This window comes from Canariomyces notabilis, assembly GCF_033297395.1.
Source record: "Canariomyces notabilis strain CBS 508.74 unplaced genomic scaffold N656scaffold_3, whole genome shotgun sequence".
Classification (NCBI taxonomy): Eukaryota; Fungi; Ascomycota; class Sordariomycetes; order Sordariales; family Chaetomiaceae; genus Canariomyces; species Canariomyces notabilis.
The window spans coordinates 59,999-84,648 of NW_027041825.1; the positions used below are offsets into that span (position 1 = coordinate 59,999).

The 24,650-nt window shown below is 53.0% G+C and overlaps 9 protein-coding genes across 9 annotated transcripts; 5 read left to right on the forward strand and 4 right to left on the reverse strand.

Annotated features, from left to right (window-relative positions):
- Positions 1-3,680: 3,680 nt before the first annotated feature.
- N656DRAFT_795189 (uncharacterized protein) lies at positions 3,681-4,776 on the forward strand (the record flags this gene model as incomplete). The annotated part of the gene is made up of 4 exons (XM_064817386.1): positions 3,681-3,993; positions 4,058-4,332; positions 4,403-4,650; positions 4,725-4,776. The coding sequence occupies 4 exons, from the start codon at positions 3,681-3,683 to the stop codon at positions 4,774-4,776; spliced, it is 888 nt and encodes a 295-aa protein (XP_064673019.1).
- Positions 4,777-5,272: 496 nt separating this feature from the next.
- Positions 5,273-7,214, reverse strand: N656DRAFT_795190 (uncharacterized protein; the record flags this gene model as incomplete). Its single annotated transcript, XM_064817387.1, has 2 exons — positions 5,273-7,041; positions 7,097-7,214. 2 exons carry the CDS (start codon positions 7,212-7,214, stop codon positions 5,273-5,275), a joined length of 1,887 nt encoding a protein of 628 aa, XP_064673020.1.
- Positions 7,215-8,728: 1,514 nt separating this feature from the next.
- Positions 8,729-10,356, reverse strand: N656DRAFT_703019 (flavonoid 3',5'-hydroxylase; the record flags this gene model as incomplete). Its single annotated transcript, XM_064811070.1, has 2 exons — positions 8,729-10,059; positions 10,146-10,356. The coding sequence occupies 2 exons, from the start codon at positions 10,354-10,356 to the stop codon at positions 8,729-8,731; spliced, it is 1,542 nt and encodes a 513-aa protein (XP_064673021.1).
- Positions 10,357-12,098: 1,742 nt separating this feature from the next.
- N656DRAFT_694574 (uncharacterized protein) lies at positions 12,099-13,035 on the forward strand (the record flags this gene model as incomplete). Its single annotated transcript, XM_064810678.1, has 2 exons — positions 12,099-12,739; positions 12,804-13,035. Coding segments are annotated over 2 exons (873 nt in total), but the record flags the coding sequence as incomplete, so codon positions are not given.
- A 1,238-nt stretch (positions 13,036-14,273) lies between these two features.
- Positions 14,274-16,330, forward strand: N656DRAFT_380287 (FAD binding domain-containing protein). Its single transcript, XM_064809452.1, has 4 exons — positions 14,274-14,407; positions 14,462-14,752; positions 14,835-15,510; positions 15,567-16,330. The coding sequence occupies exons 1-4, from the start codon at positions 14,386-14,388 to the stop codon at positions 16,078-16,080; spliced, it is 1,503 nt and encodes a 500-aa protein (XP_064673023.1). The 5' UTR covers positions 14,274-14,385; the 3' UTR covers positions 16,081-16,330.
- Positions 16,331-16,579: 249 nt separating this feature from the next.
- On the forward strand, positions 16,580-17,071 carry N656DRAFT_703306 (uncharacterized protein; the record flags this gene model as incomplete). The annotated part of the gene is made up of 1 exon (XM_064811092.1): positions 16,580-17,071. A coding segment is annotated over one exon (492 nt), but the record flags the coding sequence as incomplete, so codon positions are not given.
- Positions 17,072-19,709: 2,638 nt separating this feature from the next.
- Positions 19,710-20,824, reverse strand: N656DRAFT_695023 (uncharacterized protein; the record flags this gene model as incomplete). The annotated part of the gene is made up of 3 exons (XM_064810684.1): positions 19,710-20,028; positions 20,109-20,284; positions 20,453-20,824. Coding segments are annotated over 3 exons (867 nt in total), but the record flags the coding sequence as incomplete, so codon positions are not given.
- A 1,190-nt stretch (positions 20,825-22,014) lies between these two features.
- On the forward strand, positions 22,015-22,773 carry N656DRAFT_765812 (uncharacterized protein; the record flags this gene model as incomplete). Its single annotated transcript, XM_064813436.1, has 1 exon — positions 22,015-22,773. The coding sequence occupies one exon, from the start codon at positions 22,015-22,017 to the stop codon at positions 22,771-22,773; it is 759 nt and encodes a 252-aa protein (XP_064673026.1).
- A 158-nt stretch (positions 22,774-22,931) lies between these two features.
- On the reverse strand, positions 22,932-24,576 carry N656DRAFT_380416 (uncharacterized protein). Its single transcript, XM_064809453.1, has one exon. The coding sequence runs from the start codon at positions 24,467-24,469 to the stop codon at positions 23,090-23,092; it is 1,380 nt and encodes a 459-aa protein (XP_064673027.1). The 5' UTR covers positions 24,470-24,576; the 3' UTR covers positions 22,932-23,089.
- Between the last annotated feature and the right edge of the window lie 74 nt (positions 24,577-24,650).

Sequence of the window (24,650 nt, forward strand, 5' to 3'; positions counted from 1 at the left end):
AAGACTGTACGGCGGCGTCCTTGAACGGGGATCTGGACCAGATTCCATTATCGCAGTCCCTTACTGGTACTACTAGTTCTATTCGGTTAGCCTCTGAAGACAAACTTATCTGAGAACACTGAATTCGTGTATATACTAGTAGTCTATAGATATAGGTAAGTATGAGCGATATCCGATTCTAACCCTAAGTATCAATATCTCCTTGATAACTTTCCCCATTACCAGTTGAACTATTCGAACTCTTTTAGTTACTATGTAATATATATAGGAAATGCTTAGTGCTAGTGTGTTAGTAACCCTGGTTGGTGCCACAACAAAAGAGCAATTTTATACAATCTATAATCACCTCACAGCAGGAAGTGCAACAGCCTCCATTCCCCCCTCCAGTCCTCCCTCCATTCCCTCCCTCATTACCCCCTCCATCCCCCCTTCCTTTTCCGCCTCCTTTCCCTCCTTTCCCTCCTTTACCGCCTCCATTCCCGCCTCCATTCCCCTGACCACTCCAGTGGCCGTGTCCTTGGCCGTTCCCTCCCCCATACCCCCCTCCATCACCATGGCCGCTCCTCTGGCCTTTTCCTTCGCCGTTCCCCCCCTTCTCCTCCCCTCCATTCCCCCCTCCATTCTCCCTTCTCATATCGCTTCCAGAAATGCTAGGTGGATCTACAAGTATTAAACGGTAGACTGTCACTTCGTACGGAGTCTTGATATCCCATTTAGGCTTGGAGTCTTCCGTTCGACCGAACAAGACCTCATCAACATGGCTGGAAGGCTCCCATACCTGAAACTCCAACTCTTTGGGGTTTCCTCCTTCCGGGTCTCGACTCATGGCTAGATTGATATAGCCGAGAGTGTGGATGGATTCTGAGCTAGTTGCTCCTTTGATTCTTAGAGTCCGGTCCTTATGCACATCGCGTTCGGTTTCGTAGCCTAGGGCTTCTAACTTCGTCTTAGTTATCAAAGGCCCGGCTTTGCTCCCACTGTCGAAAATGGCCCTCGTGGAGACAAACGAAGCCTCCCCTTTCATTCTGAGATAGACCGTAACCTGATCTTCTGTTTCCTGGTGTTGGAGATCCCCTGACTGGTTAGAAATTGCCTGGTTGTGGTCTGAGCGGGGCTCTCCTGGCCGAATCTCGTCTGACTGGTTACCAACTGCCCGAGTGTCGTCTGGCCGGTTCGTCCCTAACTGAACTTCCTTTACTGTGGTTCCCCTGAACTGATGATTGTCACCTGACCGATTATCCGTTGCCCGGTCATGCATTGATCGGTTATCTGTTGAGTTCTCCACTGGCATGTTCTCCCTGAATTGACTTTCTTCTACTCTGTTCCCCTCCGGGAGGTAACCCATTGGGTCATACTTTCCTCCTTGTTGGTTTCCACCACGTTCAGTATGCCCTGGTTGGTTTTCTGCTAGCTGCTCCCCTCTTGGCAGGTATTCGCTTCGCCGATTCCCCTCTGGCCGGCTTCTTCTTGACTGGCTTTCTCTTCGAGGGGTTTCGCCGGACTGACTCTCCTGTGGTGGGTTTCCTCCTGAGTGGTCATTCCGAGTCCTTGTATAATGCTCCCTCTGGTAATTTCTCTGTGCCCCTGGCTGACTCGTCTTTGACCGAATCTCTCTTGGCGGGTTCCTGCTTGGCTGGTTGTCACCTGATGGGTTATCCTCGGACAAGTTATCCGCCGGCTGATTCCTTTCTTGCTGGTCTCTTCTGGTGTGTTTCTCCTCTAGTTGGGTTTTGGCTGAGTCGCCATTCCTTGGCTGATCTTCCCCTCCCTGGTTCGCCACTGCGTGGTTCTCCCCTAAGTGGTTACCCTTTGGCTGGTCCTCATCTGACTGATTCTCCCCTGACCAGTTGTCTAATGACTAGTATCGTATCAGCCTTCGTTCCTTGCATTGCAACATACCCTTCATCCTGTGCATGTAGGCCCCTTTTCGCCCCCGTGGATCACCGCTGTGCGGCAACTGTGCACTTACCGCATCCTTCATTCGTTGAAGTCTTTTCCTGGCTGCCTCAAGTTCGACCATCTTCGACGTCCTTGTTAGCTCCACAGTTCTCCTATTTCCCCCCATCCCCGAATTGCCAATGGTGCTGAAGTAGGTTCCCCCTCCACTCCCGCTCCTGGACCCCTCTCTCGGGAAAGCGGGTGTCTGGCCTCCATGCCGGTTTCTTGCATGACGATTTGGCTCCATTCTCTAAAAAATGCCAGGTGATAAACGTAGCAATAACCGTCGACCACTATTATAGGCCGAAGTTACTTTGATTAGTAGGACACTTCCTGATCTCATAGCTTCTAGGCCACTTACCGTTCAGCTGAGGAACTGCATCTTTGTCGTGCTGTCACGGACGGCCAACAAAGCTTGAACAAGCACCCAGAGTCTGCTCTCAAAGTAAGGCAAGGTAGGTCTTGTAATCAGACAATATCCCCACTCTGTAGCTTAGGTGGCATCAACTATCAACATCACAGTCATCAATGTCCCGTCGCTTGGTTCAAATCCATAATGACTGAAGGTCTGGCATTTCAGTCCCTGTGAGTTCCCACCTTTTTAACGAGTACTTCACCGCGAGTTATCAGGTATGTGATTGTACCTAACCTAATGGAAAGAGGCACCCTGAGAGGTACTTGTACATAGAAAGGTACCTAGGTACCAATGTACCAGTGCAGTACATAGCAAACTCTTCACTCCTCCTTCCCAGGAGAAACCACGTTTACCTAGGCAGACCACTTCATAGGGCAAGCTGAAACAAAATATTCGATCAGCCCCGTTAGGTAGGCTTGAACTACAGGCTTAGGCCTTAGAGTCATATAGAAGTATCAAGGCACCCATCTGCCCATCTACTGTAGTATCTGCTGGTACCTCCAGCCAGCAAACCAGACCTGCAGACCGACCAGTCGGGAGTTCCCATGGCACGACAGCTTGAGCCTGGCGCCGTCTTGACCGCTAGAATGCATCTTACTGCAATTGGACAAGAGCACTAATCACAGCATTGAAAGTACCTATGTAGTATGTACAGCACGCCACCAGATTTCAGAACTTGTTGGCGACTCAGCGACGTCACTTTGAGCCCAACTAAGCGAATTGAGAATTGGACCTCAAGGCACATACTGTTCGACTTCGCGTCACTGGGTGGTAACATGCGCCCTATGCTTTTCAGAAGGTCGACGTCGATTGTTTACTTAACACGTCACATATGGGAGGCTTGTCTCTTGTCTGCGATGATAGGCACAGAGCAGAAACGTGGCCATCGTTGGGCAGTGTCTGCAGAAACCCGACTCGAGCTAACGTGTGAGTAGGTACCTACCCGCCGGGCTGCCGCCCAAGTTCTCTGCCGCCACAACGCACATTCGTGAAGAGAGCCCGAAGGGTGCTTTAGGCGTAACAGGTTTTTCCTCGCTGCGAAGAGTCTCCAAACCAACTAAACTGTATCCAACAGCACCTATTAGCTGTCTGCACCGACGTTGGGAAGCTGCCTCCATAAACGCTTGCTCGAAACTACGGGCTGAAGGCCTGAATAACCTCAGTTAACGGTCATTATCTTCCTTTTGCCTCGCTGACCACCTTTGAAAATCTTCTTTTGTTCGGTATGTTTGATCTGAAGCGTTTCCGCCGAGGACCTAGCCAGGTCGATCTGGAAATGGGGCCTTCTTCAGGAGTTCAAGTTGGCCCTGTCCCGCTGGATGAGAAAATGCTTGGGACACATATTGGAGGGTACCCGGAAGGCGCCATGTTCCACGGTTTCCGGGGTCTCTACGCAGAAATTCTCCTCCACATGCAAGCTGAAGTTATGCGCCTCCAGTCGGAACTAAGCCAGCCTCAAAACGCCGATGGCGACAGCGATGATGGAGATGATAAAGGCTCTAGTAAAGACACGATCGCAGTTCAAGCAGAGGGAACAGATGCAAGATCCTCACTAGATCCGGGTGTGAGCACCAGCTACTCCTCCAGCACGGCTCAGTTTCAGAAGGTCCTGGCGCTGAAGAAGACGTTGGACGAATATTGTACGTGCCTACCCAAGTATTTAATTTGTCAAGTCACTCGGTCCTAACAATCGTGAATCCGTAGATGATTCGCTCTTTCGCTATGAAAAGATCATCAACTTGCCGCATCCAAATTCTCGAGATCTGGAGGACATGGTGAACTGGATGTTCAGCAGACAAGCAAGTATGATCAATTTGAATGCTGAGAACTTCGGATTCTACAAGGACATGTGGAGAGACGATGGGAGAGAAACCAAAGAATTAGTCTCTCTCCATCATAGCTTCGACGATGCGCTCACCTCCTGGGTCCAGTATCACATCGTTGATATCTATCACAACCTCTGTGGAAAGTACATACATGTAAGTTTCCTAAAACTTGGTTGTATTGCACATGTTAAAGCTAGACACCTGACCACTTTTCAACTTGAAGAGGCCCCCCAAAGCAGCACATCTCCAAGGTGCCATCTTGTATGAACACAAGGATATCGCTCGCGTCACGCGGCTGCTCACGATCACATGCGCCTGCGCATTACCAATCGCATCAATTTTCGTTTTGCACAGCATCAAAGATGTATCTGTGAGACTGGGCATTGTCTTTGGCGTGTCGGCGTTGTTTTCTATCTGCATGGGCATGATGACCTCGGCAAAGACTCATGACATATTCACTGCGACTGCAACGTAAGTGCAAATAATCTTGAATTAAGAAATCAATCTGGCATTAGATACTAACGTCTCTTTACGACGGGCCATAGATTTGCGGCCGTGCTCGTTGTCTTCGTGGGGACGGACGGGAATGCCCTTTAAATTAGGGAGCGAGAGACTGAAAATGAAAGGAATAAGGAAACAATTGCAATTACATGTACCTTAGTAGGGAACTGAGCCCAAAGTCATATTCACAGGATTCATAAAAGCAAGGAGGGACGGGTTTGGAGGGACGGGTTTGGGAGGAGCTTCCAAAGATGTGCAATCTCTGTCCAATGTCTGGTACGACACATTAGTAGTAACTACCTTTTCTTGCCATAGCTGTCACGGTCGATGTCATTACACACTTCACAACCTTCACGAACATCATCAGGCAACTGCATTTTCTTTACAGACATTTATCGCGCACATCTCTCCCATAGTTGTACCTACACTTATCTGGAATATTAAAATCTAAGAAACATCTTCCTCCTATAAATCCTTACATGAGGCTAGGAGATCCAGGGTTGGCCGATGAAGAACATACCTTAGTGTCGTTACAGGTTAACTGACATCTCTATATCTAGAAAATAGACCGAAATAAATCACGCCAGGTCTGTTAACCAAATAGCTTAAACCGACCTCGACGAGCCATTAGTTCCCTCTGCTGCCTCTCACGCTCCATTAGTTCCTTCTGTTGCCTCTCACGCTCGACTCTCTCCTTCTCCCACTCCTCAATCTGCCTCTGAACCTCCTTCAGGTTCTCGTCCGACAGCTTCATGACATTCTCCATCTCGGCCTTGAGTGCCTCTTCCCGACGATCCATGGCTTGTTCTTTCTTCTTGATGTCCTGCAACAGCTTCTCCCTCTCCACTTTCATTTCCTTCTCTTTCTTCTCCAGAACCAGCTTCAGCTCCTGCATCAGCTTGTCCGCCTCCGCCTTTACCTCCTTCTCCTTCTTCTCCAGGTCCGCCTTCGCCACTCGTGACATCTCCTCCCGTGCTGCCCTCACTGCTTGCTCGTGTTGCTTATTCAAGTCCGACTTTTGCTGTTCCAGCCTCTTGTTCATCGTTTCTTCGGCCTGTTTAGCCTGACGAGCCATGTCTTCTCGCACTTGTTTCACTTCTTGCAACCGCTGGTTGTCCATCTCCGTCTTCTGGCTTGCCATCTCCTTCTTCATCATCACCTTCGCTTCCTCTGCGTCACGGATCAATGTTGCCTTCGCCTTCTCCTCCTTTTCTAGCTCTGCCCGGTGTCTTTCAACCTCTTTAAGCTGTTGTTCCAGACTTTTCCTCAGATCAGTCTCAGCCTTCTTCCACCCCTGCATCTCCTGGTCCATCTTGGACTGTATGGCTTTCACTTCGCCCTGCGCACGATTGACTTGCTCCTTCAAACGGCTGATGTCATCCTTCAAAGCCGTCTCCCGCTTGCCTGCAGCGGCGCCCATCTCGTCACGGACGGCTTTTTCTCGCTGACTTGCGTCGCTCGTCATCTCGGTGCGGACACGCTCCACCTCCTGCTGATGCTGGCGGGTGAGGTCGCGCTTGGCGCGTTCCAGCTCCTCGAGCGCAGCTTTTTCGCGATCCTTGCGTTCCCGCTTGAAGCCGTCCTCTACGCGGGCCAGCTCTGCCTGTGCGAGTCTCGCCTGCGCCTCCATCTCTTCCATCCTCTTTTTGACATCGCGGACCTCCTGGTCGTTGCACTCTATGATCTGTTCCATCTTGTCGGTAAGCTTCTGCTGGCGCTCTGCTCCGTCTCTGATCTCCCGTAGCAGTGCATTGATCTGCTCTCGGTAAAGCTTCAGAATCCCGTCGTTGTTTTGTTTGATCTTCCGCGAAAAGTCGCGCAGCTGGACTTGTTCAAGACGAGTGCCGGCTCGAGTCTCCTGTACTCCCTGCTGAGAGTCAAGCGCGATATCTCGGTCTGATTCAAGGATATGCGAAATGATCCTCAAAGCAGACTCCCTGTTGTCGTGGGCGAATCCGTACCGAAAAGTCTTGCTACCCCTCTCGTGCATAAAGCCAAAGAACTGGTCGCTGTCCACCAGCTCCTTCTCACGGCGCTCGCCCTCTTTGATCGGGACCTTCCCCCACATGGACGTGACGAGAGCAACTGACTCGTAGAAGGCCTCGCCGTAGAGGCGGGCAAACATGAGAACGTTAATGAGCGACGGACCCAGCGGTTTTTGCACCGAGATGGGGTGCAGGAAGACAACGCCACTGAGCTTCTTGCCCTGCTTGAACATTTCCAGCAGCCAGACGGCGATGGTGCGCAGCTTCTCCACATCAGACTTGTCCCCTGCGTCGCTGAACCCAGGCGTGTCGATGAGATGCACCCGTAGATGGTCATTGTACATGAAGGGGGAGCCCGCCATCCCAGCAGTGCTGTCTGTTGCCTATTAGCTTGTGGATTGCAGGACAGCAATAGATCGTAGTCAACTTACAATGCTGAGGCCGCTGTTTGCCAGCGCAGGTTGATATGAACGACGACTTGCCGGCGCCAGAAACGCCGACGACGGCGACGTAGGCATCTTTTATTGGAGTTGGAGTTGCATCTGACATTGTGCTTGAAGATGCATTAACTATCGGTAGGTTGCCCAGGGGCTTGAGGGGTAGTATGGGGTTGGCAGGAGAAGCCATCGAGAAGCTCAACACTTAATTAACGTCGCTAACGATGAGATGTGAAGTGAGGGTTCCGATATCCAAAACCTGAGTGGACTCTGAGCGTATGAGACTAGTTGCAGGGTCTTGGAGCAGGAAAGCAGTCACTCGTCATGTAGATAATCCAAGGTATAAATGCTATTTTCGACTCTACCATCATTCGGTGCTTGCTAAGGATGCCAAAGAACAAGAAGCCCAACACACCCTACCATACTGAATTTAATGAACATAAACTGGAGTGAATAAACAAAAAAATCCAGAAAGGCATCTGGTATCACGCTGCGAGACGAATTATGGAGTGGGAAAATATTAGGGTATCAATCAGGTTGAAAGTGAGGGCAATAACCTGTCAGGCTGGAACTGAGAGTCGAAAGCAAGAGCGAGCCACTCACCCAATAGTCGGATAACACCTGGCTGCAACAGAGATGACTACCTCTGAACTTGTTCGGTTTCCAGCAAATGAGCGCGTGGTCAACCAGCGAGAAACATCTGCCTCACGTCGATGTCAAGGAGCCTTACCTCAAAGGAAAACGTTGAGATCTTTTAAATCACTGGCATCATTAATTGCCTCCCAAAGCACATGATATGCACGCCCACCGCAAGCGAGGAAGCTAACAAATAAAGGCCAAGATACGGTCTCATGCTCATGCTTAGCTGGGAGTCATCATGACTACCTCCTGTAAGACTTGTCCTCGCTGCTAGGTAGCTAAGGTAGCGACGAGCACACCATCGCCATGCATGTCAAAGAAGCTGGTGTTAAGTGGACTGATGATACCAGCAAGCGCGCAAAACCCCGTTTTGTTGCTCTTTGTTGGTTGGGCACTTTTGTCACTTTGTGAAATGGTGCAGTGAGAAATGCCCATGACTTTTCTCACAACGACGATGAATCACTCTCATGACTATTTCCCCGTAAGTACAAGGCATTAGTACCTACATGTATTCTAATTGCATAGGTACTAGATGTCTTACCTAGACTTTCCTGCAGTATGCTTGAACTGGGACACAAAGCTTGATGAGTTCGAGTTGGGCATCAGTAGGTCTGAGGCGCATTGTAAGGGAAGGGTAACTTGGGCCGGATCACAACATGTCTTTGGCCTTCTGTGTCGTAAAACACAAGTAAACCACCTAAAGGCGAATCAACCTTAGTGAGCACGGGCGGGACCGAAAACGACATGAAATAAAGTGCTGACATAGAGTAGTAGTAATGCAGGTTGGATCTCACCAAGCAGGGTATTCCTGCAGGTCATCGGCATGATGTCAATCATCTTCGTAACCAATATCATCTTCGATCGCTTTGCGCTATGTACCAGGCAACACAAGTATCTACTACTACCAGGCTAAGTACACGAGATCACCCCGAGTCTCCTCACCTAGGTCTGACACATCTACCCTCAATAGATGGAATCCGAGTCGGCTCAGACAACCGGCGCCCTCTTCTCCATCGTCATGCGCATATTCTCAAAGTAGCTCACACCGCCCTTGACGACATACTTTGCGGGCTGCTGCTTGTTGGTCAAGGTCGGTCGGAAGCAGCGGAAGAACTGCAGCGGCGCCTTGAACAGCTCCATGTGGGCGATGTCCTTGCCCAGGCAGATGCGCGCGCCGTATCCAAAAGCCATGTTGTACTTGTTGTACTCGGCCGCCCGAGCAGGATCCTCCAGCCAGCGCTCTGGACGGAACACGTCGGCGTCCGGGCCGTAGAGGTTGGGATCCCGGTGTACCAGCCAGGGGTTGCACGTCACCTCGGTGCCCTCGGGCACGTGCATGCCGGGTCCGTCTCCGAGCGTCAGCCCCCCTGCGGGCGCCAGGCGCGGGAAGATGTTGGGTGCGGCCGGGTTGAGCCGCATGGCCTCGCGAACGCAGGCCACGTAGTACGGGCAGTGCGTCATGACCTGGTCGTATTGGGGCATCTCGCCAGACGGCGCGAGCTTGCCGGCCCGGGTCGCCGCGTCAATCTCGGCCAGCAGCTTGTCGTAGACAGCCGGGTTGCCGAGAATGTGCAGAATCAGCGCCTGGAAAGTGGTGCCAGTCGTGTCGGCGCCCGCGAGGAGCACAAGGAGAATCTCGGCTTTGATGTAGTCGAGGCTGAGCGGCTTGCCGTTCTCGTCCCTGGCTTCGATGAATGTCTGAAGGAGATCGACGCGCCCGTTTGTGGTGCCAGCCTCAATGTCCTTGAAGCGCTGCTCGATGAGGCGGTCTCGGAAACGCATCAGGATGCCGATTCCAGAGTCCTGCTCCGGACTGGCCACCAGGTACTTGCCGAGGAACGTGCTCTTGACCCAGTTGGTGAAGGGGTAAAGCCGTGCCATGATACCAAAAGCCGGCAAGCCGTCGTGGAATCCCTGGATGAGACCGCCCACGTCCTCGCCCTTCTCGATAAAGCCAAAGGGGGCGCCAAAACCAATGGACGAGATGACGTCGTAGGCTACGTAGACGGCCCAGGGTGCAAAGTCGAACTCCTTGCCCGTTCCCGCAAACTGCGCGCCAAGCTTGTCTATCCATCTCTGAATCTGCTCGTCAATGAGCGGCTCCATCTTCTTCACGTTAGAAAAGCTGTATGGGGCTGCGGCAATCTTGCGGAAGCGCGCGTGGACGGCGGCGTCCTGCATGTTGAACAGAGACTCATCCTTGCCAAAGCTGCCTGTAATGTAGTGCTTCGACTTGCTCGCGTTGCGGTTGTAGATGACAGGGAGTTTGGTGGCGTCGCTCACGAGGAGCATAGTCGGAGTGATGCGTATAATGGGACCTGCGTGACGGTCGTTAGCAAGCTTCATGCCGGCAGCCAGGGCGACGGCTCCCTCGACTCGGCCCTTGGTGGCCCTTGGTACTCACCATGTTTCTTGTGTAGCTCCTGGAAAACGGCACATTCATCTCCCTTGACGTTGTGGTAGGCGATCCATAACCTGGTAACGCTGGCCCAGAAAGATCCGGGGAACTTGGAGAGCGGGTGGAAGAAGCGGTAGTAGACGATCTGGTACAGCGCGCACCAGGCGATGTAGCCCAGCGCCAGGAGGGCGAGGTTGCCAACGCTGAGGAGAGCCATGGATGGAGGGCCGACCAGCGGAGCCAAGAGAGTTGCTGTAATTTCCTGCCAATCTTGGCGGCACTCTTCGAGATGACTCCCAGGGCCGCAAGGCGCACAATGTGGTCGAGGTGGTGAAGGAAACGGAGGAGGAAGAGGGAAAAAGAAACGAGCTCATACTGTACCTACGTACAATACAATACACTCCGAGTCCACCTCAAGCCCCTCGCCTATTGTAGCGAGGCTTCCCCGCCACCTCCAATGTCCATCTGAGTATTGTTGCATTCATCACGCATGTATCGTCGCTAATTGGGTCTAGCAAAGCTGCAACAATTCTCCACCGCCCTCCCTTCTTCTTTCCTTACACATGTTAGTGTGGTATGTATGTAGGAACAATACTGTACGATACATGCAGTGATGCTGTTGTAGGATTGGTCCCGAAACTGAAATGCAGTTCGGTGATACCGGTATGGCATGGCGCTCTCGTGTCGGTTCGTCGGTGTTGGCTTGGCCACCCACAGTGTGGGCCACGATTTGTTTTAGTGCTTACGCCCGAGGATCCTGGTTCGGTCTGAAGCGAACCCCGGCAAATGCCAACCATCCATATCCTTGGGTCCACAATGTGTTGAACACGCCCGGAATCCGTTCCGGCAGACGAACCATGTGGGCCCCATGTTTCCGCACCGGTACTTATCCACCAATGTTTAGCTTCGGAACTTGTTGGGAATGAGCAACTTGGGCTACGTTGCTAAGAGCACACTGCTCTTGACGCTCGGAATCAATATTGAGCAACCTAGGTCTTGATATTTTCCCCATGGGCTTCACCGACCGCTGAAGCCCTAGCCACGTGCTTTGGACGGGGAACGAGGAACGAAGAAAAGCAATTGACGAGAGCTGGAATCGATGGAATCGCGTGGTCCACCAGTCAGAGCCAACGATTGGCAGATGCAAGGAATTCTGCTGCGGGACGTCCCATCCTGATGGGGAATGCAACTGAGGAATCAACGGTGGCTTGGCTTGGCAACCCCACATCCTTCCAGAACCAGACAAGATCTGCTCGGGGAAGGAGCGGCGACAGCCGAAGTAACGTTATGAGACTCACCGTGAGGATCTGTAGTGCAGAACTTTACGTGTACAACACGACCATGGATGGGGCTTCGGGAAGTACCTGCTTCTCAAGTTCTCATGGATTTTTTTTCTCAAATCAGACTTCTCTTGCAAGTGGCCAAACTTCCAATGTCGGCGATTATTCGGCAATCTTAACTAATTCACCTCTTAGCCAATCCGCCTCCAGTTCAGGTTGAATTACTTAGTAGGTAATAGTTTACTACTAAGCTAGCAAGATATTCCTTACTAGTATACAGTACTAAATTAAGTCTTCTTGAACCTGTCGGCTGTCAATTCGTACTGGCGGTTGACAATTTGCTCGGGAAAACTTGCAGTCTTTCCAGGTTGCTGTCTTGCAGAATGCAGATCGTCGGCTGAGGTGGCGGCGGAAGTAACCTTAAGGGGTTGACGTTGGATTTAGTCTGTCATTGGATGCCGGGCCTTGTTCCTCAATGCCGGGTATCAATGCACACTTTGGACAACCTCAAAATTCAAAATGTGAAGTGTCCAGCTCCTCCTCGGGCCATCTCACCGCAGTCTTTCTTTCACCGGTCACCACCCGCTCCCTGTTTTCTCCACCGTTTTGCGGTGCCCCTACGGATACTGGCGCCTGAAATCGGTCGATTATCGACTCCCAGCTCCAGTTTGTGGATGCCATGGCTGAGACGCAGGGCCCGACAGTCGTGGCGGTAGCCATCGTCTTCGCCGTCATCTCTGTTCTGACCATTATTCTACGGCTCCTCTCCCGAACCCTCATAGTTGGAAAGCTGAGCCCCGACGACTGGATCATCTGCGTCGCCGTCGTTATTTCCTGGGCATTCATCGGCTGCACCATTGCCTCGGTTCAGTATGGCCTCGGAAGCCACATGGAAGATGTCTTAGTACGCGGAACCGACAATATGATCACCTACGCCCAGGTGGTTTGGTTGTCATCCATCTTTTACAATGCCTGCCTGGGCTTCATCAAGTGTTCGGTACTTGCGCTATACATGCGTCTCGGCGATCCGAACCTACGGATGCTCTCAATGATCATGACTGGCGTGGTGTTTTGCCAGGCTGGTGCCAATGTCTTCGCCTGCATTTTCCAATGCTCCCCTATTTCGGCCGCCTACGATATAACCATTCCCGACGACCAAAAGCGCTGCGTTAACATCAACGCCTTCTACCTCGCCAATGCCGCCGTCAACATCCTCACCGATCTCTTGACCTATACTCTCCCTATTCCCCTTGTGTTGAAGCTCCAGGTACCTAAGCGGCAGAAAATTAGTCTGGCGGTTATCTTCGGTCTCGGACTGCTGTAAGTTTCCATCCCCGTCCACTGCGTAGCAAAGTGTCAAGACTGACATCAGCTCCCTCCTAAGCGCTTGCGTCTCATCCATCATCCGAATCACCTACATCCCGCAGATGCTAGCATCAACCGACCAAACTTGGACCATTGCGGGCGCCATGTACTGGTCCGTGATTGAGACCAATGTCGGCATCCTCGCTGCCTCCATCCCGTCCTACAAGCCCCTGGTCAAGCGGTATGCGCCGCGGCTTTTGGGCAGCTATGCCGTCCGCGACGACAACAAACACTCCGGGTTTAAGATGATGGGGTATGGCAAGTCGACAGGCAGTAAGAAGGACCAGAGTGCACTCGAGGTGCAGAGTGGCAACGCGCCCGACACCCTGCGCAAGGGCCAGTCGACTTTCGTCACGCATACGAAGACGGGTATTCAAGACAACAGCAGCGAGGAGGAATTATTTGCCCCTATCGGCAGAATTGGCGTGAAGACCGAGATTGTTCAAGAGTTCGACCGAGCTGGCCCGAGCAGGGAGCCAAGTCCCCTCTCGAGTCGCACCCCCGGGAACTGAGCAACTGAAGACGGGAAAGGAGGCTGGCTGCAAGATGTGGAGAGCGTGGCTTGTAAGATGAATGATGGTCATGTCAAAGTGTAAAAGAGTATATACTGCCTACCATAGACTGGGGGGGTCGGTTGCACAAGCATGAGTCACGGTGAGGATAGAGCGTCAACTACACACGACACATACAACTGAAGATATAGGTCTTTTAGCTAATAGCCTTTGAACATCTCAAGGCAGTATAAAACTTAAATCAAGATATAGACAATGAACGAGAAACATACCCTACTAAGGCTACTATTTTCCTCCACGAGTCGGCCTCTACAGGTTGTCAAGTGTGTCATCATATTCGTATCTTTTGTTTTGAATTGATGAATCTGGCCGTCTTTGCCCAGCAGGCCCGGGGAGTATGTGCACAGAGTATCAGACCGTCACCAGCGCAAGCGTCACTTGTGGAGTGGTCAACTAACTCAACTTAGAAAGATTAAGCGTGCCATGATCGCATCCACATACTCAGTGGTACTGGCCAACCTAAACCCCGTAGTGCAGCGTCTGGCTGTTACGTAGACCGAATTGTAAAATCGGGGAGGAGCATGCGTATCTGTCGTATTAGTGATCACAGTGTTCAAATTTCACTGCAATGTCAACGTTTGCTCAGAGCTTACGCGGCTTTCCGGCTCCGCCTCAACACAATCGTGTGCACATTGTCGAACACCAGGTAAGATCGAGTCGGCACCGGGACGAGAATCGGCCCAGCACCAACACCAACACCGGCCTTGAAACGCAACGTGCGGATGTTCACGCATGCTGTAGCCGGTGGTCAAAACCTGTCTGCAATTTTTACGGTATATTAAGACTCAAGGCGCTGTCGACATGAGCCAGTGATATAAACAATTTCCATGATCTGGACAATTCATCCCTGGCTCTGGTAAGCGACAAACCGCCAGCCATTGTACCTTATCCAAATTACGTCTCTGGACTTTTACCTTCGCCCACCGATTCCCGACTCCTGAGTTGCATTGCTAAGCAGCCCGAGTTATACGATGAGGAATTCTGGCCTTCTAGCCGCACTCCAAGCTGTGTTGGTTACTATTCTATACCATGATATCGGGGTTGAAGCCAAGTGCGGTCCCTCGCCCAAGGCATACTGCGTTAGCTCATCCTCGCCATTCTGCAGAACCCGCCCGAAACTTGCTAATCTGCTCGCAGTGCCGCACGCTGGCCGCGAGGCTGGCGGACAAGGTTCTCTTTCCCAACGACACGGCGTACAACGAGCGACTTGACACGTACTGGTCAGTGAGCGCTGCTCTGAGTCCGTGGTGTATGGTCCTGCCTTCCACGGCCGAAGATGTTTCTACCATCATCAAGACCGTGGTTGCTGGGAATTGCCCTTTTGGTATCAAGGGAGGCGGCCATGGTACTTTCGCAGGCTCGAACAGCATTGAGCATGGCGTGACCATTGACTTTGGTAATTACTAACATCTCCCCTATTGACTCATCCTTCAATGAGACAAATCTGCCCTAACGGTTGATCACTTGATCCTCAATAGGCAACATGAACTCAACCACCTACCACCCAGAAACCGAGATTGCCTCGATCAAGCCAGGCGGTCGCTGGCAAGAAGTGTACGAGACCCTAGCACCATACGGCGTGACAGTTACCGGCGGCCGCGCAGGCACGGTCGGGATCGGTGGCTTCATCACCGGCGGCGGCAACTCGTTCCACTCCTCTTCGCACGGCATGGCCTGTGACACGGTTGTCAACTTCGAAGTTGTTCTCGCCGACGGGTCTATCGTCAATGCCAACGCCAACGAAAACCCTGACCTTTGGGTTGCGCTAAAGGGAGGATCAGCTAACCTCGGTCTGGTCACCCGCTTCGACCTGCGCGTCATCAAGTACCCTGATCCGACGCGTCCTGATCTCTGGGCCAGGTTCATCTCGTTTGACCCCGCAGACGGCGATGATGTCATTGAGGCTATGGTTAACTTCACAGAGAATGCCCACACTGACCAGAACACTACCTCGATCATGTACTTTGGGCACATCCCTGCCGCTGGCGGGAGTGTTCTCCATCTTGCCCTCGAAAACACGTTGGGCACTGTCAATCCTCCCGCGGCTGACGTCTACCTCAGCGCTGGCCGGGTCTTGTATGACAACGGGGGTCTCGTGTTGCCCATGGCTGACATCGTTCGGTCGGAGAATCCTGCTCAGTTGGCAGGCTTCAGGTAACCAAAACGGACTGTACTGATCCAGTAACAGAGCGCTAATTCCATGTCCACAGACAAATTTGGTTTACACTCTCCTTCGCAAATGACGCGCGAGTCATAAAGTACGCTGCCGAACAACATGCACTGGCTGTCAAGAGACTGTCCGAGACTTTGTCCCCCGACAGCAACTTCACCACCATGTGCGCTTTTCAGCCGCTAAACAAAGTGATCGCCAAACACGGCGTCCAAAACGGCGGCAATGTTATGGGACTGGATTACTGGATGCGGAACGGCAGCAACGGCATAATGTTCGTGGCTGAACTCGGCCTGCACGGCGCTGAAAACGAGGAAAAGGCATACCCAATCATAAAGGACTGGACAGACGCGGTTGATTCTTATGCCAGGGAGTTGGGCGTCGGCTGGGCCTGGAAGTATCTGAACTACGCTGGGCGGGAGCAGAATCCCTTGTCGACCATTGGACCTGATGCCTTGAAGAAGTTACGGGTTGCGTCGAGGAAATATGATCCCAAGGGCGTCTTTCAGACTTTGCGGGCGTCGGGGTTTAAAATTCCGCGGGACCGTCAATGAGTAGGTTTGGATGCCTGACGACGGGCCAATCTTCGAACTCGTCGTGATTATTATCCACGTCTGATCTGGCGGCTGCTTCGTCGTTCACGAGACTTTTTCCAACCCGAATGACATTCAAAGCGTCCCATAATCGCATCCACATACTGGCTAACCTAGATCCCGTAGTGCAGCGTCTGGCTGTTATGTAGGCTGAGTTGTGAGTGGACGGCACAGGTGCACAGGGAATGCGCGCACTTCTGACGGGGTTTGGTTGCCTAGATTTTGAAGCCAATAAGCTTTGGAAACTTGCGCCTTGGGCCGCGGCCGGCCGCCCTCGGCAGCGTAGCGTCAGATATCACCATACGGAATCGTGGACATCATGAGGTGGTGCTTTTCCCTCTGGTCTTCAGTGTAGATGATATCAATGTCAAGGGCCCGATGCTTGTATGGCACCCTCAGACGGTTCCAGAGGCTTTAGGTTTGCGATTTGAATCAACCGAGAGGGTCCCAGTCATCTGTCATGGTGCCAACACCGGCACATATCCGCTCAGTCTCAGACTGCGACCGACTCAGACAAGCTGCCCGAATCATCAATGAGCGCCTCAACTGGTGTCTCTCGGAACATGCCAACACCCGCTGCGCAACAGCCTCCAACGCTGCTGTCCCCAAACGGCTCATCTATTTGGACCCGTCAACACGCAAAGCCCGTCTCGTCCCCACGCCGTCTCCCCTTCCCCGATATGCCATACTTTCGTACGTCTGGGGTGCCGAAGGGGACAATTTCCGCACGGTTCGCAAAAATGTCAAGCAGATGCATGCCGAGATCCCTTCGTCCGACCTCCCCCTCACCCTCCAGCACGTCTTCCAACTCGTTCATTATCTGTCGCTCTCTTATCTCTGGGTGGACGCACTCTGCATTGTGCAGGACAACGACGACGACAAGGCGACCGAGATCGTCAACATGGCTTCCACTTACATCAACGCGTTTATCCAGATCGCGGCCATGTCCTCTCCTGGTGCGCGCCACGGCCTCTTTGCCCATGATGATGGAGAGCTTTCCTTGGATGAGCACCACCAAATCATGAAGGTCTGTCGTTCGCTGCGCCAACACGACTGGGACTCGACCCTATACCATCACTATCGCCTCTTGACTCGCGGTTGGACGTTCCAGGAGCGCATCCTGGCGCGGAGGTGCGTGCACTTTACCAAGAAGGAGCTTGTGTGGGAGTGCAAGAGCGCGCGGTGGTGTGAATGCGGCGAGATCGGTGACAAGATGGACGGCCATGCCTTGATCAACAATATGAGCGCGGCCCTCGAAGCTTGCATGACGCTGTCCAACGGAACGGAGAGAAGAGGGAGAGTCTCGCCACTCTGGAGGGAATGCGTCATGAGCTATTCGAAGCGGAACCTGGGCAAGGCAAGCGACAGACTTGCGGCCATCTCGGGCATTGCAATGCTCTTGCAGCCGCCGGGGGGCGAAAAAGAGTATCTTGCGGGGCTGTGGAAGGAAGCCATGCCGTTTGACCTGCTTTGGAGGTGTGATCAGACGGCCCGTTTGAAGGATAGAAAACTATCCCAACCTTTCTGGTCTTGGGGCTCTGTACATTGTGGTGTTAGCTGGCCGACTGCGAAACCTTGGACGGGAGAACCAAGATTGTGCCCGTCCGAAGTAGACTCGTCACTGGAGGCATCACTCACGTATCTCACTTCGGGGACCTATTTCGAATATGGACTGATAGGTGTCCCTGTCCGCCATGTCGAGGTGAAGGCAATCAATTCGCGATTCGGGGAGATCGAGTGGGGAGTTGTAGTCTTGTCGTCAAGAAAGGTTCCAGTGCAGATACGGAAACGCCGCGAACAGGAAGGCCAAGGCAGCGAACAAACTGACTGGATTGTTGAGGGCACAGGTTCTGGTCTTCCTTTCTACCCAGATGTCCAGTTTACGGAGGAGGGGCGCGAAGCAGGCGTTGACGGATGCGTGGAGTATTGGCTAGTTGAGATTGCATCGGTTTCGCAAGGTCAGAGAACCTGGGAAGCGGGACTGGTCGTCAGAGAAGCAATTGGTTGGGCCGGTGCATATGAACGGGTCGGGATTGCTGGATACAGCGTGTGTGAGCCAAGGGAAGGTATGCAATGGTTTAGATCGGAACCGGAGGATATCACGTTGATTTAGTGGTCGTGACGCATGTTCGGGAGACTGCGACGACAAGGCAAGGGAAAGCCGGGAACAATGTGAGAGACAGGTAACATGGAAGGTTTTGCAGGTCGAACAAAATTAAAGGAAAGGAAGATCAAAAAAGTACATACAACACCAGGGATTCGCTGGTCGTCACCGACCCAACTACTAATCTGGCCCTTACTGGTTTATCTTGGGGAGAGCGGACGGGATCCCGAGCTTTCCAGTAGGTATGGTCGTATGTGATAGGATGGCAAAATCCTTCGTATTATATTCTCAGTGGCGTTTGATAAGAGGTATGCTCTATCCTTTCACAAAACTCACATCAACATAGGTGGGTATGCTGTAGCCTGTTGGGTAAGGACTGTTGTGGAGAGTTACGGCCATTCTATTCAAGTTCGCCTTTGACTGCCAATGCTTCCATATCGTTGAGTGTCCGACTATTCGCCTCTTCCATCTCCAGCAAGGTGTTTCACTCTCGATCATGTGTGCGAAGAGCTGCTGGTACATCCAAAGGTCCTAATTTACCTAAGGTATCTTCCCTGATTTATCCATTGTCCATGGCGATATGGGAATTTAAACTCAAGAAGCGCACCGCCTTCAGATACCGGGATTTAGACCTGAGCCTCCTCCTGTCTAGTCTTACATCGAACAATCCGATGACCCTGATCAGGCGGCATACTACGCAACGTGCCTCTACAAGCACATGGAAAGTGCGGGAAAGCTTAGGTATTCTCATTGTTGGAGCACGGTTGGAAACTGCAAGCAATCGATACCATCCATGTGTTTCTTAGTCCAATCCAAGTTTCTTGCTGTACATTGAAAATGCCACTGTGAGCCAGATCCAGCCGGTGCTCTATCCATTAGTTCGAATGCTGATCGAGAGTGACTGAGCGGACTTCCGCTAACTGACCAACGTACAGACTCCAAAATCGCGAATCATTCTGCCTACTACAACCATGCCGCCCACTGCGGGAACCGCAAAGATCGAAATAACTGCGACCAACTCCACACGGCCTTCTGAATCAAACCCTAGACGCCTGGACAGTCTAGGAACCGGAACGAAGCCGAAATACATCCCATATATCATACCAATGACAAGCCAGGACATGGTAAAGCCCCTTTCTGTTTGCGTACTATTGCCCGGTTGGAAGCCTGAGAGACCTCCGACGACGGCAAGCGGGACAAAGTTCAGGAGGATACTCAGCCTTAGAACATTTATCGTTGACCACTCTCTTCTAACAAGAGGTGTGGTCGGACTCGGACCAGGCCACCCGTGCGATTCTTGCCAGCCGGCATGGATTGCCCCCTTGAAGAAGGCTTTCCTCTCATCCTCTGCTTGCTTCAGTATTGGGGTTCGGATAACAAACAGAGCCGGGTATTCTGGAGTAACCAGGTTTGCCACCAGATTCATTACCGACATAAAGGCGTAGGGAGCAACCGTCAAGCTAAACGCGGCATATCCGTACTGTTGCACCTGATCTCCTCGCGCCCGATAGATAGTGATGGTAGCCCAAATCGCCTGAACCAAGCTGATGGATAGCTTAAGGCGGTTATGACTTGACGATAAATGGGGATTCGAATGCTTAAACTCAGGATCCGATTCGACTAGCAACCCGGCAGTTTCAGCGCCAGGGTCGGATTCGAGGTGGAGCATAGCCGTGAAGGGCACGATAGCCAGGTAATAGTCCTCATGGAGCCAATACTCGCCGTGGATCTGGCTGTCTGGAAGGACTGCTCTATAGCCACGGGGAGGATTCCACCAAGGAGACGCTGGTGCTCGGGTGATGTCGCTTTGGTCAAAGATCGTGGCTGAGAGTTAGTTAGGTACGCTAAAGTATAGAGTTGACAGAATGCAGTTCCAAGCACTTACCGTTCGTTATCCGCATTGGGTTCGCCGCGTTCTAGGTCGACATCTCTGGCACTTCGTTCCCCTTGTAAAGCTAGCGGCGCCGTGGCGGAGATCTGTTGCCCTTTTGCATGGCCTTGGTGGGAGACCTCCACACCATCACCGTTGGATTCCGAGGGCGCAACCTGCGCCGGGCTTTGCTCGACAGTCAGGTCTGACCTAGACCAACTGAAGACCTTGCTGAAGACAGGACGCAGTATTCCTCGTAGGTTCAAAAACTTCAAAACAGTATCAGAGGCTGTAAGCCTGTCAAGGAGAGAACGCAGTCTTTCTCGTTCAAGTTGTTGGTTGGAAACGGCATCAGGGACTGTAGGAAGGTCCCGAGGGGTGACAACCGGGGGAATTTCATCTGCGCTAGGCTTCTTCCACGCAGGGAGGACGATACAGAGGGCGCCAGCCCGAGCGGCACGTCTCAAGGGGTTCCTGCGTTCCGTTGCCGCGTGACGTACAATGGCAGTAACCGCCCTAACGATTGCGCTGCCCGGAAGGGTGAGGGCGAGGAAAATGGAGATGGCAGTAGACTCAAAGCCCTGGCCGGGAACTGGCACAACCGTGGCGGCATGGGCAAAGTAGTTTCCGAAGAAGAAAATGACAAAATCATACCACTGCGCCGGGGTACACAGCAGCTTTGAATTGCCGTGGTTCGTGGTACCTTCTGGCACAGTGAGGGTGAAGTTCATTTCTGCCAGGCTTTTGGTGACAGGTGGTGACACGGGACGCTGGCGAGGCTCGGCACGCTGTGAGGTTAAGGAAACGCGGAGTGTTGGGAGTATGAAGGAAGTCTGAGACTTTGAGTCTCCTAAAAGAACTCGAATCACCAACCTCAGGCGAGTAGCCCCTACTTGTATTAAAGAGCATGGGGGTCCCGAGCTTTCTGCCGGGCATGCGGCAAATTGGCCTCATCTTTAAAGAGGGTGGGTGTCCTGCAGTCCCCGGTGGTAGAGCTTGAGGTGCAGATAGATATGGTCGGCGAGTATGGCTCGCAAGGCTGGACAAAATGCTGCCCTACACACGGATAGTCGGATACTACTGCTCATAGCGAGCTGGTGTGGTGGGATTATTGGTTTCCTGCAGAAGATTATCAACTTACCAAACATTGGGTGGGGAAGGAAGATTTCAGCCTCGTGGACAGAATGGTCCCGGTGGAAGGCAAGACGGGAGTCGGGCTTAGATTCAACCAGTTTGAGGGAAAGAGAAGAGAAGTGTCTGAGACACTGCTATGCAGCAACTTCGCAGTCTGCAATGCAGGTGCAACTCTGGCACACTAAGCACAGTTATAATCTGTCCAATGGAAATCGTTAAGGATGGCCGCTACAAGTCATCAGGGATTCGTGACTCCTGCTTGGCCAATGACATCATTGCTTCCCTTGCTTAACAATCGATCGCCATCCGCCAAGGTTGCGCGCAACGTCAGTTCCAGCCGACTCGCTGGGGAGAAAGCCTGATTTTGGAACATTCCATTTGTGCCTGTCAGTCTAAAACTTAAAGTGCCTTGTCCTCTTGCAGTAAAGGTGGCCGAGTCGTAGCTGGACTGAGATTCGACAGCCTCGTCAGAGTGAAGATTGCACACGTTGTCCAAACGCTCTGTTTATTCCCGGGAACGATCGCCGCACACACCTTTCTTCTCACCGAGGGGCGTTAGGTGACACGTCCACCGCAATTCAGCAGCCACAGCCGTGTGCCACCTCGTGACCCCTAGGCCCCTTATTTAGGCATAGAGCGCCAATTATCCTGTTGCAGCTCTTCCATAAAAGAGAAGGGGAAGACCGAGTATATGCTTCGACCAGAGAGCGACCTCTCTTCGACCACCTAGGAAACTTGGATCCCCCGTCAGGGGATTTCGAAACCCATCACCAAAGACCCAAAAGCAATGCCGCGCTACCATTCCGACTCCGACTCGTCCGATTACACTCCCCGGCAGCGGGCCCGCTCCCCAGGGAGGCGACGACCGGCGACCCCCGGCCCACGGCTCCGGGCGCGGGATCTGTCCGAGGACAGACAGGCGTCAGCAGCGGGGCCCTACGCTGCCGGAGCGATGCCTGCGCGACTCCAATATGAGGAGCACACTCCCTTCTATCCGCCCGCCCGGCGCGCCGACGGACCCACCACCACGACCGACGCCGCTCTTTTGGCGCCCACTGGCAGGCGCAGGGAAGACGATCGGCCCCGACGGCCGCGCGCCGCGCGCTCATCCTCATCCTCGTCCTCCTCGTCCTCCTTCCGCTCCCCTTCCCGGTCGCGCTCCCATCGCAGCCGTAGATTGAGCTCAGCAAAGGACAAAGCTCGCGAGATCATCAACTCGACCTTCACGCCGTCCACGTCTGGCCTGGGTGTAGGGGTGCTGGGCGCGATAGTCGGCGGGCTGGCGGCGCGTGAGGCCAGCGAGGCGGTTAGCAATAGTCATCATGGCGGCGGCCACCACCATCACCATGGTCATGGGCATGAGAAGAGGGATGACAAGGGGGCGTTGCTGTCAACCATTGTCGGCGCGGCGGTGGGCGGGCTAGGGGCGAACGCTATCGAGAAGAAATTTGAGGATCGACGGTCGGCATCCAGGGAGAAGGATTGGGAGCGGGATAGAGATAGAAGGGAAGGAGGGAGGCGAAGTGGGGAGTGGAGGCGGTATTGAGTGACTTTCGCCCCGTTGAGTGAAATCGTTAGAGGCTTTTTGCTGGCGTCTTGAGCAAATGTCTTTCGTTTCTCATGTCTGGTGGGCGTCTGGCCTGGTGGGCGCTTGGCTGATGGCTTGATGACCAAACGTGTATTGGTTCTGGTACAATACTTGGAGGTGGGCCAACATGGTCCAGGGCTAGCAATGGGTAAAGACTGAATGAGCATATCCTAGCAGACATTAACATTAAACAATGAAGATGACTCTTCTACCAACTTGAACTCTTATACATGGCCGGGCGTGACTTCGTAACTCGTAGCAAGACGAACCACATTCACTGGCTGGGCGAATACGTCAGCACATATGGTAGGTCCGTGGCGTCATTGGCCCCAGCCAGCCGGATGACTGAACCCTCACCAACCGATCGCAGGCTGCTAGCACTGCTCGACGTCCGACCGGCCGGGTATGGCTGCTTCGTCTGAGCAAAACTAGCCGAGCTAGACTGCCTTGAGAGGCCAGTGTGTCTGCTTCTGGGCGTTGTAGGAGCAGTTCGGTATTGCCAGGTATTTGCTGACGAATGGCGCGCGCCAATTCCCGGCCGCAGGCGTCCTGAGCTCTCCGTACTTGAGCTTCCTCTGCGCGCAAAGCTCCCAGCGTCGTTGGCGTTGCCACCCGTTGTCCTCATGTCTCGGGCAGCGGTGCCAAAACTCGAGGGGCTTGTCCCGCGTGGCGCATCATTGTCGATGTCGCTTTCCGAAGGAGAGCGGCTTGACGCGTCGTCCTCGTCACCTTGGTATCTCACCAGGGCCGCATGACTGAGGGGATGCATATTCCGCAGAATCTCAGCGAAGAGGTGCATCAGGGTACGGAACTGATCGTTTGTAAGGGGACGTGCAGAAAAGCGTGCGGCTTCGTACTTGGCAAGAAACTCGCTGGTCGTTGGCAGTGGTGCAAGAACCGCCAGATCGGTGAGATGCATCAGATAGTCGCGCAGTCCCATCGATTCTGGCCGCTGGAGGAGAGCAACTGCGTCGGGATTCAGGACAGGTGGCTCAACGTTGGATTCCGGGTCGGGAGGGGCCAGAGTGAGAGCCTTGGCCTCGATCAGGTTCGGTAATTCCAAAACAACCGTGTCATACTGCAGATTCGGCAAGTCAGGGGATGTAGGCGAGGCCCAACCAGGGTGCTCAATCTCGCCCCATACAGGCTTGCGCTGAGCCAGATCGACAAGGAGGTCCCTATCCGACTCGTGGCTTTTCCTCAGCTTCGATAGCCATGGCGGCGATGTAGCCGATTTGGATGATGCCGCTAGATTTTCACCACCAGGGTCCACAGCAGGCCGTTGCATGGGGACGACTGGTGGCACACGGGGTCTGGACTCATATGCAATCGCGGCGCTCCTGCTGAGATCCTCGGAGATCATCGCGTGCACATCGTGGGGGACGTCGCCTTTATCGATAGGGATCCATGGCTTTGGGATTGATGCCAGCACTGAACGAATGATGTACAGGCGACTGGCGTAGATAAAGATGACGCTGAGGATGGTCACGATGTAGCAGAGGGTAATGATGAGGATATCGTAGTTGGAGCGGCGCGGTATAGCCTGCTGAATCAAGTCGCTGGGCGTGACGATGATGAAGGCGATCAGAACGAGATAGAGTAAATAGTACAAAAAGTTATAGACGACGGAAAAGAAGAGCGATGTGGTCGACATGATGATTTTGCTATTGGCGGTACCTGAACCGTTTAGGGCTCAGAGCGGCCGTCGACACTGGGCTGAACTCGGGGCACGCTGTGTGCGCCGTGTGCGACAGTGGCAAGTGAGAGAAATTCATGACTGCGAAGGCAAAATTTGAGCAGAGGGAACCTGGAATGGCAGAATCTGTAGAGTTGCT